This window comes from Notolabrus celidotus, chromosome 10 (genome assembly GCF_009762535.1).
Source record: "Notolabrus celidotus isolate fNotCel1 chromosome 10, fNotCel1.pri, whole genome shotgun sequence".
NCBI classification, from domain to species: Eukaryota; Metazoa; Chordata; class Actinopteri; order Labriformes; family Labridae; genus Notolabrus; species Notolabrus celidotus.
This window is the reverse complement of record NC_048281.1, coordinates 15,744,742-15,761,709: the sequence shown is the minus strand read 5'-3', so window position 1 is coordinate 15,761,709 and position 16,968 is coordinate 15,744,742. Positions and strand designations below refer to the sequence as shown.

General features: G+C 39.7%; 2 protein-coding genes and 1 long non-coding RNA gene across 3 annotated transcripts; 1 reads left to right on the top strand and 2 right to left on the bottom strand.

Annotated features, from left to right (window-relative positions):
• Positions 1–731: 731 nt before the first annotated feature.
• LOC117819773 lies at positions 732–12,013 on the bottom strand. Its single transcript, XR_004632621.1, has 3 exons — positions 11,934–12,013; positions 10,158–10,202; positions 732–1,141 (listed from the first exon to the last, which is right to left on the bottom strand). It is a non-coding gene; the product is annotated as an uncharacterized LOC117819773 (long non-coding RNA).
• Positions 4,463–7,789, top strand: dlx1a (distal-less homeobox 1a). Its single transcript, XM_034693231.1, has 4 exons — positions 4,463–4,576; positions 5,038–5,630; positions 5,910–6,109; positions 6,528–7,789. Exons 2-4 carry the CDS (start codon positions 5,321–5,323, stop codon positions 6,777–6,779), a joined length of 762 nt encoding a protein of 253 aa, XP_034549122.1. The 5' UTR covers positions 4,463–4,576; positions 5,038–5,320; the 3' UTR covers positions 6,780–7,789.
• Positions 12,014–12,472: 459 nt separating the features above from the next.
• Positions 12,473–15,659, bottom strand: dlx2a (distal-less homeobox 2a). The gene is made up of 3 exons (XM_034693230.1): positions 14,236–15,659; positions 13,666–13,850; positions 12,473–13,520 (listed from the first exon to the last, which is right to left on the bottom strand). The coding sequence occupies exons 1-3, from the start codon at positions 14,552–14,554 to the stop codon at positions 13,197–13,199; spliced, it is 828 nt and encodes a 275-aa protein (XP_034549121.1). The 5' UTR covers positions 14,555–15,659; the 3' UTR covers positions 12,473–13,196.
• Between the last annotated feature and the right edge of the window lie 1,309 nt (positions 15,660–16,968).

Genomic DNA, 16,968 nt, shown 5'->3' with positions numbered 1-16,968 from the left:
GAGCAAGACTTGTATCAACATGACAATTTTCCATCATTAAGACTAATGACAGGCACAGACTGTGGGGATCAAGGGGAGCACAAAAAAGAGAGGCGCATTCAGGTGTTGGCTGAGTGCTGACCTCCTTCCTGTCTTTGTTGGAGACTTAACTCTTAACAAAAACTAAAAAGGGGGTTTCAGACTAAAGGCGCAGTGGCAGCTGAACGTCAAGCAGCCCGGCTCTCCATGAGCAAATGACTTAATTGGTGAATTTGCATGTTTTCCATTTGCGAGGAAATTAATTCAATAAGACCTACATGTAAAGATAATCAATCTTTGTTTTAATGCTGCAGAAATAATCCCTCTGCTTATGTTATATTGATTTTAGACCCTCTCTTGGTGAAGAGTTTCTTCATTTTCAATCATCTTTAAATCTATTTCTAGTTAGTTGATGCTTCTATGCTCACACTTTGACTTAACAGGTTGGATTCTGCAGCATGTAGCAAGTTTGAGGCGTCAATGTGTCACTAGTTTCTTTTACAGTTTAGCTGAATTAAGTAAAAGCCATATTTTGCCAAGTCTTTTCTCCCCCAGCCTTCACTCAGGTAATTGGTCATTTTGCAGCCAATTTCAGGCAGGTTGGATGCTTGCTGCCATGGCCTGACCCCTGCTGCTGCCGTAATGGGGACAGCATTTCTACCAGTTCAGCTGGGGGCTCTTCCACTCTGTGACCCCACAGCTCTCTGTGGAGGGAGAGAGCGGCTCTGAACACTGACAGGGGAAAAGAGAGGTGAGATATGACTTCTGCAGTGACCAGCTTTATGTTCTATTACGTTCTTGGTTATTACAGAGACCATCTTTTTATTACCAGAATTTTCTTCTTTTTTTTGCTGTTATAGATGACATCTGCATGGACAAGGGTTCAAATGTTCCATGTATAATCTTGTAATATGACTAAAGTAACACATTCTGATTTACAAGGAGGACTGTAAAAAATACAAACAGAAAAGAAAGCATACTTATTGAATATAGCAACATGCTAACTCTATTTCAACTATCACCAGGTTCCAGGAATCAGAGCAAGTCATCTTCAGTGCAACAAGTCCAGTTTGAAGTCCAAGGAGCCTTTGGTCAGTAATCCCCAACCCTTGTGTGTCCATGCCTAAAAACAAACAAAATAACAATGATTATCCAATAAACATGATAAATTCAACACGTTTTAATGCTTTCATTGTTCCATTAAAAAACAGACATTTCAAACAATCTGAAATAAAATAAAATAAATCTAAACCCTACAATGTGAATTCAATGTACAATATGTGCTAACTTAAAAATTTTTGATTGTAAACAACAAAAAATGAATAAAAGCATACTGACTGGTCTTTAATTAAGTTGTGTTTCCTGAAGTTTATAAGCACCAAATTATCCAACTATCACTAAATGAGCAACACAATTTGGAAGTCAATTAATCAGAACAAACCTTTATTTTGTAAACACATAGATAACTGATAAGGCCTTCCAAATAAAAGATAGTTAATTCATATTATGATTTAATTTCAGACAACACAATTAAAAAATCTGATATCAGTTGCCACAAATGTTTTGTAAACATGAAGCTAGTGTGAGGCAATAAATGTGCTAGTACTGTTAAAAAGAAATGTCTATCTGTATCTTCTGTAAGCGAAACAATCCTTCATTTTCTTCCTTCTGACCCCGAGAACAACACAATCAATTAACCATTTTAACAGTCTTCTTTCTCATGTGTCATGACTTTCTCTTTTTGTTTACTCAAAACTCAGAAAACAAAATCAATTCACATTTTGATGCCACACTGAACATGAAAATAGACATAGAATCCAGTTAATTGTAGTGCATCTAGTGTTGCGTTCATTGACGCTGCAAAATTACAGGATGGCAGCAAACAGCAGCAGCAGAGAGGAAGCAGAACAAAAGGCAATTTTTTACTTGTTTATTCAATGCTTCTAACAGTGAGTAAACTTTCATATAGTGTGACATTTCTGCGGGAAGTCACAAAATTAGATTTACATTTGTGTCTGAGATGCTGTGGTGACAATCCACAATGGGCCTTTTCTGAATTGAGTTAATGTAGCCTAGAAAAAAAAAGAAAAACATTTTTTTAGGGAGTGGATTTAGCTTATTTTTTGCATTTTTATTTTTTTCCTGAGCTTATTTTAAACCTGTTCGTATGTCAATGATTGCTTTCATCATGCTTGTAAGTTAATGCATTCACGTGACATGACAGATATCTGTGAAATTGAATTAGATTTAACTTGCAGTCATAAACTCCCCCGTTAAAAACAAATATAATAACAAATAGTCAATGAGAAAGGTGGAAAAAAAATCACACTGAAATAAAAAATATATACATTTGCACATTGACCAAGTAAGTTACAGTTTCCTGTACCTCCAATGACAATGATTAATCATTGCTGACACGCAGACTGTGCAGGCTGCACGTGGAGCTGTGCCTCAACTCAGCACGGACGCACAGTTTCCCAATGCACCGCGGTTTGGATAATATTTGGTGGCTGTGAAGATGTGGGTTGGCATGTCAGCTGAGGAGGGCTTTCTATCACCGAACTGAAATGAAGTCTGTGACATCTTGGCCCGTTTACCCCTCCACCCCCCTTCCATCTCTCTCTCTCTCTCTCTCTCTCTCTCTCTCTCTCTCTCTCTCTCTCTCTCTCTCTCTATCTCTCTCTCTCTCTCTCCACCTCTGCACTCACCCTCAGGTGAAGAGCAGCAGGTGTTAAAACACCCTCAGCCACAGAGCTACTCACTCCTAATGAGGCCTGCTCCGCGCTCCATCCATGCATGGAGGACTTTATTTTTAGTGTTGGGCTGGTTAGGGCCGTGCAGCAGGAAGGTGAACCGCTGTGGCCTCCGCTGCCCTCCTGCAGGAGTCAGATTATAAATTGAAGTGGTAATATTATCGCACGCCTGCTCGCTTAATGTCCCTGAGGATGGCTTGAGAAAATCCCTCATATAAATAGTTAATGGTTCAGTTTGTATGCAGATCAACACTTTGTAAATGTTTGACTGAGCAAAGGTATTAATAAATGTGTGCAGCGTGTATAAGTCTGCTCGGCTCTAAATTACATTTACTTCAAATAAAAGCCTGTAATTATTATTGCTATTATTTGAGAAACACTCGTGGTATTATTTTACATTTTCTGCCTCTATTCTGTTAATGGTTTTGCTCACAGCCGCGTGGCAGTTTGCAGATACTATAATCGTGGGAAAATAATGACAGTTATCAGTCGCACCCACCAAGTACCCATAAAAATCTGTCCTCTGTTCTGGAAGATGATAATTATTGGTTGTACTGCCATTATCATTGTCGTTGTTGATAGAGGAAATCTTGAAGCATTTTTCGAAAGTAATTCCGGAGAAATCACTTCAAATTGGCCTATTTCAGGGGGGACAAGGGACCAGCTTTGTCGTTATAGCCTAATATTTCACAGAAATCTTTAAATCCAGGCATCCGCAGCCGCCTGGCACACTGTGGCGCACGTGCCGTGATGTCAGCGCCTGCATTTTTTGATACCACATTTTTGCAACTTGCTAGTTCTGTTTTGAGTTCAATTATGTAATTACACTGATAATCACAGTGACGGAATTTAACTGCCTTTAATTTGTTATTCAGGTGGAGCTGGAAGGACTGCCGATGGAGCAGCAGCCGGGCTGTGTCTCTGCTCCGCACAGACACCAGAAGAAGAGCTGCAGCCTGCAAATGAAGCATAATAAAATGAACACTTTCTGGAGACTTTCTTCCTCTACTTCTTTCAACACGTGCATCCTGCTGTGGATTTCTGACCCCGGATGACGCCGATTTATCTGCTTCTTTTATAGATCCTCATTTTTTTTAAGTAAGTGCACCGACATTGTTTTTATCTGCTGAATGGATTAATTTATTCCTTTTTTTAAATGTACCCTGGTTAGACTTGAAGCACAGCGACAACGGTGGTCCTGTTTGAGCTCTGGAAGAAATATCTCCTGTGGGTAGTCAGTCGTCAGTTCAATTAAATCAAATGTCCGTGGATAATTGTTCCTGTTGGGCTGTGGGAGGCCGGCCGCACCCCCATCCTCACTCAGGTTCATGCTAATCAAAGGTGCCAATGTTTTACAGCACCGTGGGTTTTAATTGATTGCGAAAGAAGGTGTGTAAAGTCGTTTGGAAAGCATTTAAATTTGATAAGAAAACAGGCCTGTGTGCATTCATGGCTATGTTATAAAACAGAAAACAACAAGTGGAAAAAAATATTGGAGCAGAACAATCTCCCATCACAATGTTTTATTTTGAATGTGATAATGAAGTCTAATTTACTTGTATTTGTTTCTAAGTTGTATGAAATTGTCTATGCAGATCAATTTGATTAATCAAATTGCTAAACCTTTCAATTGAAGTATACTTTTTTGCACTATGTTTGCTATATTGTGATGTTTTTGTGTGCTTTCAGGTGTTGTGGAACATCATTAAACCGGCACCTGAGCCAGCAAACCTCATTTGACATCAGAGCAAAAACTGTTCCACCGTCCTCCATGCTGCCAGGTGTAACTGAGACCTCAAGCCACTGTAAGTGTTAAATACATGACTAATTACAGAGCTACTTATGAAAATTGAACACTAGTGTTATGCTAATCTACCTTGCTACAGATAGAGCTTTAATCACAAAAAGCTTTAATCAAACTAGAAAGTGCAGAGAGAGCAGCTTTAACGAGGCTGCAAATATTATTTCACATTATTTAATGATGTTTAGACAGTTATATGATCAGCGGCATCTTTAATACAGGCCAATGACAATATGAAACACAATGATGTCATTGTTATTATTATCACTGGTAAATAAAGGCTATTATTAAGATTTTTGGTTAGGAGAAAAATACTATCACGAAATGGTCTCTAAAATTTTCAAAATTTCGGGTCCAAAATAGGTGTCGTTAATTTAGATTTTTAAAATAAAATATTTATAATAGTGAATCTTGACATGTCAGGAGGAAATATTGTAGATTTCTGGTTTTCCTTGACTTTATCAGCTTCTTCGGACCCAGCCCCAGCGTCGCCAATCGGCTTCCCTCTTGGAGCGAGAGGACCAATCAGCGACCGTCTTCGATGAATATTCATGAGTCCGAGATTCAAACCTTTGAGCGAGTTTGTCTTGGTCCACAGCATCATACCTGGGACTTTTCACAGGCACAAACTACATTTTCTTATGAATGGAAAGAGAAAAAATCAGTTCGGCTTAAATTGGGATCCGTCCTTCACTGAGATCATAGAAGGAAAACAACAAAAGCGAGACAAGGGGGACCGCGAGAAGAGATGACAATGACTACAATCCCAGAAAGTCTTAATAGCCCTGCCTCAGGAAAAAACGTTTTCATGGAGTTTGGACCCCCGAGTCAGCAACTGTCGCCTTCCTCCATGTCACACGGACACTATCCCATGCACTGTTTACATTCTGCAGGTCATACCCAGCACGACAGCTACAGTCCAGCCTCGTCGTTCCCCAGATCTTTGGGTTATCCATACGTCAACTCGGTCGGCAGCCATTCCACCAGTCCATATCTGAGCACAGTACAGAGCTACCAAAACAGCTCGGCGCTCTCACAGACGCGGCTAGAAGACGCAGGTAAGTGTGCAACAGCATCTTTGGATCTAAAATATCCTCTTTCTGTGTTGGCACCGCTTTCCAATGTTTACAGTCCTCGCTGCAGCGGAGCCAGATGTTGGAATTAGGCTTGGTAATTATTTATTGCGTAACGCTATAAACAATGTATGCAATTAAGGGTAATTATACCTAAAGTACAGCCTGTAAACTTGCGCTGGAGTATTCATAGCTGCGCAGCACTGTTGGCCACAACTGCCTCTTCATTTTCTAACCTTCTCTTTACTCTTTTCTCTCCCTCAGCGCCAGAAACAGAGAAAAACACAGTGGTGGAAGGAGGAGAGGTTCGGTTCAACGGGAAAGGGAAAAAGATTAGAAAACCAAGGACTATCTACTCAAGTTTACAACTTCAAGCTCTGAACAGGAGATTTCAACAAACGCAATATTTGGCGTTACCGGAGAGAGCTGAGCTGGCAGCGTCGCTGGGTCTCACTCAGACACAGGCAAGTCCGAGCAGCACAAATAGCATCACTGCAGCAGCAGCAGCATTTTTATACACAAAAAGGCCTTTTAACTGAATATGCGACCATTACAATAATCATGATTTTTATTATTTACAATTCACATGGCACATTTTTCACAACACATTAATATAAAATCCAATGTCTCACACTAAATAAATGATTTATTCTTTTACTCTGAACGTCATCCTGTAATTCGTATATAAATAACCATAACATATTAAAACAGTAATGTCATTTAAGTTATTGGTATAAATGCCTGATTTTATTGCTCTCGACTTTGCCTGCCGCGTGCGCAGAGCGTGCGTAAAACGTACCAATATTTTAAAACTGACGTTTTATCAACAATGAAACGCCTCTTTTTGTTGTCTAATCCCAACAATTTCCTTTGTCTCTCCAGGTGAAGATTTGGTTTCAGAACAAACGCTCTAAATTCAAAAAACTGATGAAGCAAGGAGGAGGAACAATTGACGCAAACGCTTTGGCCACGGGCCGCGGACTGTCGAGCGGGTCTCCCTCGGTGGCACCTGTCTGGAGCTCACCGACCACCGTGAAGACTTCAGTCGGATCAACCGGATCTTACATTCCCAGCTACACCTCGTGGTATCCCACCACACACCAAGAGTCTATGCAACAGTCACAGCTCATGTGAACAGACACCTCAGCCCTCCACTCTGCCATGGCTCGTGGATCTGGATGTTGAGGAGGCCTGCAGCCGCTCCTCGCGGCTAGGCACTGATAATACACAACAACCCCGGAGTCTGCTGCCGCGTGCAGCCAGCTGACACAGTGGCCTCTTCATACCGGAAGGAGCGAAGAAGAAGGAGAAGGGGATGAGAGACTAAAAGGGCGCACAATGCGCCTGAGGGCAACAATTCCCTGACAGCGAGCGGAAATTGTAGACAAATGGATCCTTTTTCGGCTGCTGTTTATCACTGTTGTGTCCGTTTCTATTTTTTAAATCATATTTGTGTGAGTTATTCTGTTTGTAAGAAAAAAACACGTGTTTGTTTACACCAGATGTTGGGCCCAAGCTGATTCTAAGAAAAATCAATCTACATTTCTAAACAAAGTGGATCAGGCCAGAGAGGTGTTTCTTTAACCAAATAATTATGATGAATTAATTCGATCAATTACCACCAGGCCGTTTATGCTTACAGTACACCCAACCACCGTGTGCTAAAGCCTCAAATGTTATTTCTATGTGTTTGTTATTTAAGTTAAATTATTGGGACTTGTTGAGGTCTGCCTTTGTTCATTTTGTGTGTGTGTGTGTGGGTGTGTGTGTTTGAAACAACAACATTGTGTTGTTCCTACTGCACTAACGCAAGCAAAGCTTTTCTATGCCGTGCCCCCATGTTATGTGAAAAATGTAAACGGCCTGACAATTTTGCTGCTTTGGAAAAAAAGAACTCTGTTGAGGCTAAGCAGCTGATTTGTCACTGTATTTTGTACATAATTTGCGGATTTGTTTTTGTGATGTACTGGGTACGCTGTGAAACAGGGTTTTAGGCTTTCTGTATTCGTCGAGATGTGTTTTAGTCCACATAGAAAATATTTAGTTTTGTATTGATCACTTTAATTTATTGATCTGTTTCTGAAAGTTTATGTACAGAATGTGCAAAGTTTCAAAAGCAGTAAAATGATGATTTAAATTATGTCAAGAAAGGTGTCTGATTGAAATCCACCACCCATCCTCTCCATGTAAACTCCTACATCCACCCTCCTCTTCCTCCTCCTCCCCGCGCGTGAAAAGAAAGGCTTCAGCGTGGTGCAGCTTTAATGGGAGCTGACACAAAGCAGTATCATGTCGGTTATTGTAGCAGACACCACGTGAGGGCGAGCTGCAAAAGGCTCGTCGTTTGGAATCATGGTCGTTTGTAGCGTTCAGCCCGCATTGGTTTGTGGTTGTAGATGTTGTCAAACCGCTGGACTGGCCTCATGAATTAGAAACATGACGTTGCGTCTTAAAAGACTGGTTAAATAAGATTCCTAATGCATCTGCACGCAAATATTTCCACATGCAGCTCAGCTAAATATGAAATCGTCATTTCTGAAGCATATGGGTAGCCTATTTATTTTTTGTAATTTAACCAATCCTAAAGGGAAACTGGGATTCATCCAACAGCATCGCTTACTTTTTCTCAGCCTTTCTTTAAGATAATCTTCTATCCATTTGTCTTCTCACAATTCCTAATTTCTCGCCGTGAATAGGAGAGATCAACTGTGTGTGTGTGTGTGTGTTAAGTGAATAATTGCGCACGAGGCAGGTGCTGCAGAAAGGACTGGATGAGCACTTGAAGCTGCTCGGATCAGAAGGAGATCAGAGAAAGTGAAAAGTTCAAAGGCTTTCTTGTTTGGGGTTCACACTTTATTTCTTTGCTGTGGAGTAACGCAATTACGCAGTCGGCTTTTTAGTTGGATTTTATATGTGTTAAAATGCAACTGGTTGGAACAATTGACCTTAAAATGTGGTTTGTAATTTGATTGATCGTATCCATTTAAAAAAAAAAGTATGAAATACATCAAAGAGACTTGACTGCATTTTAAATAGGTGGAAAATATCTGTCAATTCAAATGCGTTAAACCCTTTACCGGGTGCATATTCAAAAATGTTGCTCAAAAATAGAATAGCAGAAAAATAATCCATTAAAAAAAGAAGAAAACAATGTTTAATAATGACTGTAAAAAAAAAAAGTCTGATAATTGCATCCTTTCTGTCTTCACTGACTCTTTTTAGTGACACGGGACGAAAAAACAGAATTAAAAATGTTGGTCTTGCACCAACTCTCCCCTCTGCAGGTGCATTATCTGAATACAAAATTGAATGTTTTGCAATTATAGTAATAAAGGATGCAATTCGTGCAACTGCACAGCATCGCTATAACAGGCCACAGACAACAGAGCGCACTGCTTCTTCATTTGTTCTTTTTATGTTCAAAATGTGCATGTTTAAAATGGTAAACATGACCATGATAATGGTTAATTTTTCAATTAATCTGACCCAGTTTTCTTCTCACAGCTTCTAACTGCATCACACTTGAAATCAACTTCTGTCCTAGTTTACACTGCTTCACCCTTGTATAACATCCTCTTCCAGCCTCTTTTGTTGTCTTAATACAAACATAGACTATTCAGTCCTTTGTGATCAACCCTATACGTCGCATAAAGCATTATGTATATTTCGATAGCATTAAGAAGTCATATGAATTGTGCTGCTGCTGCTGTTCTAGCAAACATAAATGTGTCTACCTAAGCCTTAGAAAGGCGCAGCTGCACATCCAAGAGGGTCAGTGTTATTTCGCTGTATTCTCCCCTTGATTATACGAGCTGAGCCCATCAAACCCAGCATAATTACAGTAATTTCGCCCTTATTTATTCTAATGCAGTTTCCTATCTCTGAGGTAATTATGAGCCTTTTTCTCGCACGGAGGATGTTTCTGCGTTCACAAAGGAGATAGTGCTCTGAAAGAAAATTTGCTGCAGCAAAAGAAGGAGAGAGAAAAAAAAAAAGCGAAATAGGTGAGCTGCCATTTCGTCACTGTTCCCTTAGACTTAGACTTATGTGTAAGGCTGGCAAATTGCTTGCAGGTGTACAGCACATCACGGAGTTCTGTCAATGCGGAGAAGAGGCTTCAAAATTAGTAGAGCACAATACGAGTAATGAGAGCACAGGCTGGATTAAAGGACGTTTTGTGCGTCTGCTTTTCCTTACATTTCCTATCGGTGTGTGCAGCTTTCTCAGCTATAAACCTCCTCTTTGTGCAATAAAGAAACTAGAGACTTATTTAAACCAATGTTGTAAAGAAATGAGAAAAAAATATGCCCCAGATTTCACTCATAAGGAGCAATTATTTCATTATTTTGTATGCCATAAAATAACATTTAATAATCTAGTCTGAAGAAAAATTGATCAATCATGCTTGTGAGGACCGACAAACCTATGCTTGGTTTTAAATCTTCTCAAATGCATTCAGTCGTCGCGCTGCTGTCAGTGAATATTTAAGGAAGAAAAAAGAATAAAACCTACCTTCTAAGCTTGGAAGTGAAGAGGCAAAGCTCCCTCTCAGATTCCCTGAAAGCAACATGCAGTCAGATGAGCAGCAGCATCCTGCAGCACAGACCCAAACCGATCGCTTAAATCCCACAAAATGTGTCCCATGTGTCGGTGTAAGCTTTAGCAGCAGCAGTTCAGAATATGACTGAAAATGTCTGCTTTATTTCCCCTCTTTATAGCTGATAGCGGAGAAAAAATGTAGATTATTAGCATAAATGTTTACTCCTCATTACGCTGATGACATTGTGCACTCGAGATCTTGGTAATCTTTGGGGGGAAATTATGAGTAATTTTTTAAAATTTAAAGCAGCAGTTACCATGCAATTCAGGCTAATTCTGCGTAGGCTCCACACGGATATAATTATCGTTGAGTCAAGATGTTAGGCTAAAAACTATGCATTGATATTCCCATTTATTATGTACATGCGACTTTGACAATGTTGATGCTTGAAATAGCGGGAAATTGTCTTGTGTAAAAAATAACACCCCATATTAGGACATCTAAAATTGCGAAGAATTATATAGTAATTGCAGGCTTTCAGATTTGAAAGCCGGAATGCTCAAACCGAAGCAAATGTGGATGAAATTACAGATCAGGGTATAAATTAGGATAGGGGGTATGGCATTTACAAGTTGCCTCGAAAATGCTAAAACCACAGCAGCACTAATCTGTGGTGGAAGTCACGTGGAGCCAAAAAAAACAAAAAACAATCAGACTTTTATATTTTTTAAAGGGAGAAAAGGAGACATACTCTGAAATAGTATAATAAAGTGTGTGTCTTAAGAAAACACCTGTGAAAAGCAGCTAATATTGTGTTATTTTTGCCCATTGTGCAGGCATGTCATGATGCATTCACTTACAATTTCTTTATATTATTAATTTCACAAAGGTCCATACAAATATAAGCTTTATGAGCCTGTATAGCTTACATTCTGCACGTCTGAGATCTTATCTTGTCAGCTCCAGGGAGGAGGCTCCATCATGGAGATATAGCAACCGCTGACAAGCTACAGTCCTAATTATGTACAAGGAAACGATCCCACTTTATGGCTCGTGGTCGTTTGAAGGGAAGCGTGTGGGACAGACAGTGATAATCATGACTGTGTATAATAATAAGCCCCTACCCCACTCAATCTCTTTATTCATCAATAGAAGTCAAAATAATCTCAAAATTGTGCTAAATTAAACTTTATACGAACTAATTTCTTCAGCAATAAATAACAAATACTATGATGTGTAATTTTTTGACGTGCATGTGTTTTCCATGTAGCCCACAGGCCCCACACGAGCCATATAAATAATGTAGGTCAGTCTGCTCGTCTTCAGAGATCAGAGGCTCAGCTTGTGAGACGTGAGAAATGTTTCCATGATGTTGTAGCTTCAGGCAGTCTTGGACCCAGTAACACTCTTTTCTCTTGTTAGACCGAGTTCATAAAACGTCTGGAAAGCGACTCTCTGACTCCACAGAGTCTGAGGAGCTAGTGAACACTCATAGCAACCCTCATCTTTCGCTCTCGCAGGCCAAGGCGTGTTGCTGTGTTGCCTCCGCTGAGCCTGCCAGTCAGCGACCCGGGTTTCTGCCTCTGCCTGCAAGCCTAAATGAGCCCCGGTTCAGCCGATCATCTCTCGACGAAGCCGGGTAAAACTCATTAAACCTAGGGCAACTTCGGAATTATCTTACGCTTTTCCACTCTTAAATTGGAAACAACATTGTTTTGTCTAATAAAAGGCAATACAAAAAACCCTACCTTGGCTGTAGCCTTAAAAATCAGGTTTACCATAAAGTTCAACCCTCCTTACAGCATGTTCTCTGTGGAGTTTACCAGTTGTTGCCAATCAACACTAACAGAGGCTAGTGTAAGTTGCTAGGCTTTTAATATTCTACGCTGTAGGCTACATGTGTGCATAATCCTGGTTCATTTATACAAGTTTCTGCCATTATAGACATAATACATGATTTAAATATTTCAAATAAGTACGTTTTTAAAATAAACTGTGAAAAATCTGATCCACTGGTCGAATTATAATTTGTGGTGAAGTATCCCCCTATCAAGTTACCTTGTAAAACGCTACTAAGCTATTTTGACGCCGTGACTTGACGTTAATTTTCTAAAATTAAACTATTTAACAAAACCTGTTGAACTCACCAAGCATACGTTTTTGCTTTTTGAAAAAAATTACATATCCATGCAGGTATATGTGTTATTATTAAATTATAACAGACAGTGCTGTCTTCAATAAATAGCATACATTAGCACAATGAATAATTCAGCAAGGAACAGAAGGATACAATATGCACAGAATCATTTTTATTTAAATAACGTCTGGTCATATATGGAACAATGCTAAAATAAATAAGACAAAGATACAATAAAATGTGATACAATAACATTTGGGAGGGTGGAACAATCAGTAGCTTACGGTGGATTATGATGGTTTTGCACTCAAAGGCTAAAAATAAAAGTCGAAGCGACATGGGCTATCAAAAAAGCTGTGGTAAAATATTTACAAACATGGTTTCAGACACTTACCCCCTCCCCCCCAGTTTATTCAACTCAACTAATGACGTGGAATGGATAAAGGTAAGCTATTTTAACGCACATCAAAATGAGGTCATATTGAAAAAGGCACAGTACAGTTAACTTGTGCTACATTTGTGAGAGGTTGTCCTGCGATAAATGTTTGATTCGCAGGGATGGCAAAAAGTGACGTCCGCGTATAAGCAGGCTTGCGCCCAGGCTGTGATTGCTTTGGGTAATAGTGGTTCATTCATCCCTCGACATAGACAAAATAAATAAATACAAAAATAACTGTAGAAATCTGTTACTAGCATTTGCGAAAACTGGCAAGGTCCATGAACCTATCTTGCTCCATTAACTTCACCTAGATACCTGTGCGTAAAATTCGCATGGCGCACACACGAGGTCTGCAAAATAAAAGTATTGGCATTTCTCATCTATTCACCAGTATTGTCCGATTTAAACCCGATATTTGTGTGTTTGTTTTTCGTTTCAGAATATCGTCCCAGCGCTTATGGCGGAGTTGTGGTGGTGCGGGACCAGATGAGGCTGCAGATGCGTCGCAGAGTTCGTAGAGTACCAGGAGTAGTTTGCCAAAAACGATGTAGGCGCAGTCGTGTTGGGAGGGCTGCTGCTCTGAGGTAAACTGGAGTTGACACTGTTCATTCTTTGAGTCTGTGGAAAGTCCCAGGCAGTAGTTGGCGGAGACGTGCAGGGGGGAGATTCACTGGAAGCAACATGTTGCTCTGGGGGGATTTCTCCACTTTTCCACAACTTCTTGAACTTGGAGCGGCGGTTTTGGAACCAGATTTTGACCTGACAAAGAAACGGATACAAGCAAAGATTTACTAACCAATATTCTGCAGCTCACATCCGCCTTTGACAGATTTAATTTTCTTTTCATTTAAGACATGAAGTAGATATTTGACAGGGTATAAACCAGTGTCTTAGATGTACCCACCTGTGTTTGAGTAAGGCCCATGGAGGCTGCCAGCTCGGCCCGTTCTGGTAGAGCCAAATACTGCGTCTTTTGAAACCTCCGTTGAAGTGCAGCCAGTTGAAAGCTGGAATAAATGGTTCGAGGTTTCCTGACCTTCTTTGGTTTTCCATTTACCATCCGGATTTCTGGCTCGCTCTCTTCTTTCTCTGCAGGAACATTCATGCGCAATTTATGTTATGCATGGAGGGTATTGCGTATTCCTTATTTGCATTGAACTATTACGCATTTTGCGTTCCCTATTTGTGAGACATTTTTAACACAATGTAATTCAATATTATATATATTTTAAATTTACACTTTGCATAAGAGTTGTATTTAACAACAACGCGCTGTTCTCTATCAATTGCCTGTGTACAACTGTGCAAGACATGTGTCTAATTAATTCTGACCACATGATTGTGTTGTCAACTTTGTCTTATGCATTATTCAATTAGTCTCATCTACATTTCATGTCATGAGCAAGTCCTACAATTTAGTGTCAAAAGAAGTAAATTAAATTTACTTGAAAAGGGAAAAAAACAGCATCCTTACCTGTATCCGCTGGAGTAGGCGAGGGGTTGGAGACATAGGAGCTGTATGCACCATATGACGAGTTGAAGCCTAGCTCGTATGATTTTGCGTTATATGGCACAGCGCTTGTGGCACTGCTGTGGTACTGGTACGAGCCGAGTTGGCCAAAAGGAGACCCTGCGCAGTGGCCCGGCTGTTGGCTGTTGTAGTAGCTGCTGTCCGTGGCCGTGGACACTGGCAGAGTCGGCGACTCCTGCGACTTGTGCAAGCTGTGGTAACTGCTCGAGGTAATCTGGTTGGAATGCATATCAGTATTTAAGTTCTCAAAAACCCCAGTCATCTTCGATGTAAAGCGAAAGAGACTCGTAACCTATGAGCAAAAACTGAAAAATTGCGAAACTGCAAGCAGCGAAAAAGGACTAAAATCTTGGACTGATGACACCTTTTCGTGAATCGAAACGCATCCCCTGGTAAAGTGAAGCAAAATGAGCAGAAGGTGTGTCCCCCTCGCAGTGGCCTGTGATTATCTGCTACGGTCGGTGGTGGGAGCGCATTTATGAGAGAGTGAGAGGGAGAGCTACTGTGTCTGAGGCAACCAATGAGTAAGGGCTGCACGACTGACTACTCCCCACCGCGTCCACCCTCCATTATTTGTTCAGGTCTGTCTGCACCGAGTGTGCCATCAAAGCACTTACAAAAGGGCCAGAGAAAGGTACCGTGACCGAACCTTCAGATCTTACAGGTCTGGTCTTCACAGTAAAACTCGGTCTTAGAGCATATTGTCAAAATGCAATTAGACGCGTATAAAGAGACTAAAATTACAAATATGGATAACTCCATGTACAGACTATTGCAAAGACACCATAAAATTGGCCACAAATTAATCTTCGGATGCATTGCGGTTGTACCACATAATTTGGATTTTACGCGTGTCAATAAAGCAGATTTACATCAGCAAACCAACCATTTGAGTCAAACCACAGGCCTGTTTAATGTACTTCCTAATTATTATGGTCTAAAAGCAAATCCTAAGGCAATAAGAACAAAAAGAGCCTCGCTTACTAACAAGTCAGAACAATACAGAAAATGAGGGGTACAGAGGGTCGGTCAAAAGGGCATTCACGGGTGTTAACATAAAATACAAACCTGTGAATGATGCTAAGGTTGATGTTGGGTGGATACAAGGAATAGCTACAGCGCCCCCAGGGGTTGGATATTGGACATACAACCCTTTATTTTGCGTTTCTTTTAGGTCCTCAGTGCGAGTTTACAATGTAAAAAAGACTGCTGTTTAAACAAACCTCTTTGATGACACAACAAATGACACAAACAAGCGTACAGAACTCTGGTTCGTCAAAAGAACTTCAGTGTGTGGGATTTTCCACGCCATAGTGCGTTTAGTTCCCTCAGACTGCAGAAGTTCACGTGGTCACGCTTAGGTTTTTATCACCACAAGATGGCAGCATGGTTTCTTTTTTGACACAAAACAATTATGTGGTGCTACTGCAGCTGTATAAACTGAAAGTCCAGACAATGACATGGATAACATAGATGGACGAAATAACCCCTTTACAATGTAAATCAAGTCAACACTATCACATATTTTTAATCAAGTTTTTGTCTGTTAGAATCGTGATGATCCCTGGTAACCATGAGGTTTGAAGAATTTGATGTACTGTCCACAATAGTTAATGAACATTAAGCACAAAACGACATTTCAGCCACATAGACAGGGTCTCAAAAACAACTTTACTTTATAAGTTTTGCCAAAGCTTTATGCTGTATGGGTGTTTACTGGACTATATCATATTCTTCAATTTTTTGTTTAAAAAGTTCCTCTCCTTGTTCATATTCTGAAACCAAATATTTCTTAAATTTCTTCTGGTCAAAAGGTAACAGGATATGGGTTGTTGTCAATACTTCATTGGAATTATTTTTGACACTTACATTTCCCAGAGTAGTTTTTAAGAAAATAAATATATATATATTTGTTCAGAACAGCAACATCATTGCCATGTTGTGGGATATTCACTATTCCAGGTAATACCTTAAGTTTTAAAATACATTGAACAAGATACAGAAAATATAGTTCCACATGTGTTTTACCAATGTTGACTAGTTATTTTATCATTTAATTTTCCCCATCTCTCTTTGATCTAGTTTGTGGTCGTTCTTCTTCCCTTTGCAATCTCTTGGTAAGTTATGAAATGACCACATTAAGATAACGTAAGAAAATACTTTATTGATCCCTGTGTGGAAATTCGGTTGTTGCGGCAACACAGACATAGTAGCAAGAGTAGTACAAAATAATAGAGCACAAATAGAGAAAAAATAAAAAAATTGATTAAGTAAAAAATAGAAAAACATATAGATAAATAAAAATAAAATAAGAATATAATTTAAAATTATATACAAATGTTACACGGTGTAAATAGTTGGAAAGTGACAGGTTGACATGGTGTGATTAAGACCAGGGGGATATAAAAGACACAATATAACATGCACTGTGAGGCAGTTAAGGTGCAGTATTCGCAGCAAGGTAAACTCTCAGTATAGAAAGTTTCAATTGTTATACATGATCATTTGAGATTAAAACAAAGAAAGTAAGAAGAAGGATTCTAGCGTAAAGGTGTACTCCATGTTTCCATAAGGTTTGGAGATTGGCAAAAGAACAGAGAAGAGATATCCTGACTTTTAGTCCCTGGAATGGGCCAAGCTTCAAATTGTTTGTTTATTCAATTCCAACAAAGCAAC

Coding starts and splice junctions, on each gene's coding strand:
- dlx1a (XM_034693231.1), top strand. CDS start 5,321: ATGACAATGACTACAATCCCAGAAAGTCTTAATAGCCCTGCCTCAGGA. Junction 5,631..5,909: donor GACGCGGCTAGAAGACGCAG/GTAAGTGTGCAA, acceptor TCTCTCCCTCAG/CGCCAGAAACAGAGAAAAAC. Junction 6,110..6,527: donor TGGGTCTCACTCAGACACAG/GCAAGTCCGAGC, acceptor TTGTCTCTCCAG/GTGAAGATTTGGTTTCAGAA.
- dlx2a (XM_034693230.1), bottom strand. CDS start 14,554: ATGACTGGGGTTTTTGAGAACTTAAATACTGATATGCATTCCAACCAG. Junction 13,851..14,235: donor GCCTACTCCAGCGGATACAG/GTAAGGATGCTG, acceptor ATGTTCCTGCAG/AGAAAGAAGAGAGCGAGCCA. Junction 13,521..13,665: donor TGGGCCTTACTCAAACACAG/GTGGGTACATCT, acceptor TTTCTTTGTCAG/GTCAAAATCTGGTTCCAAAA.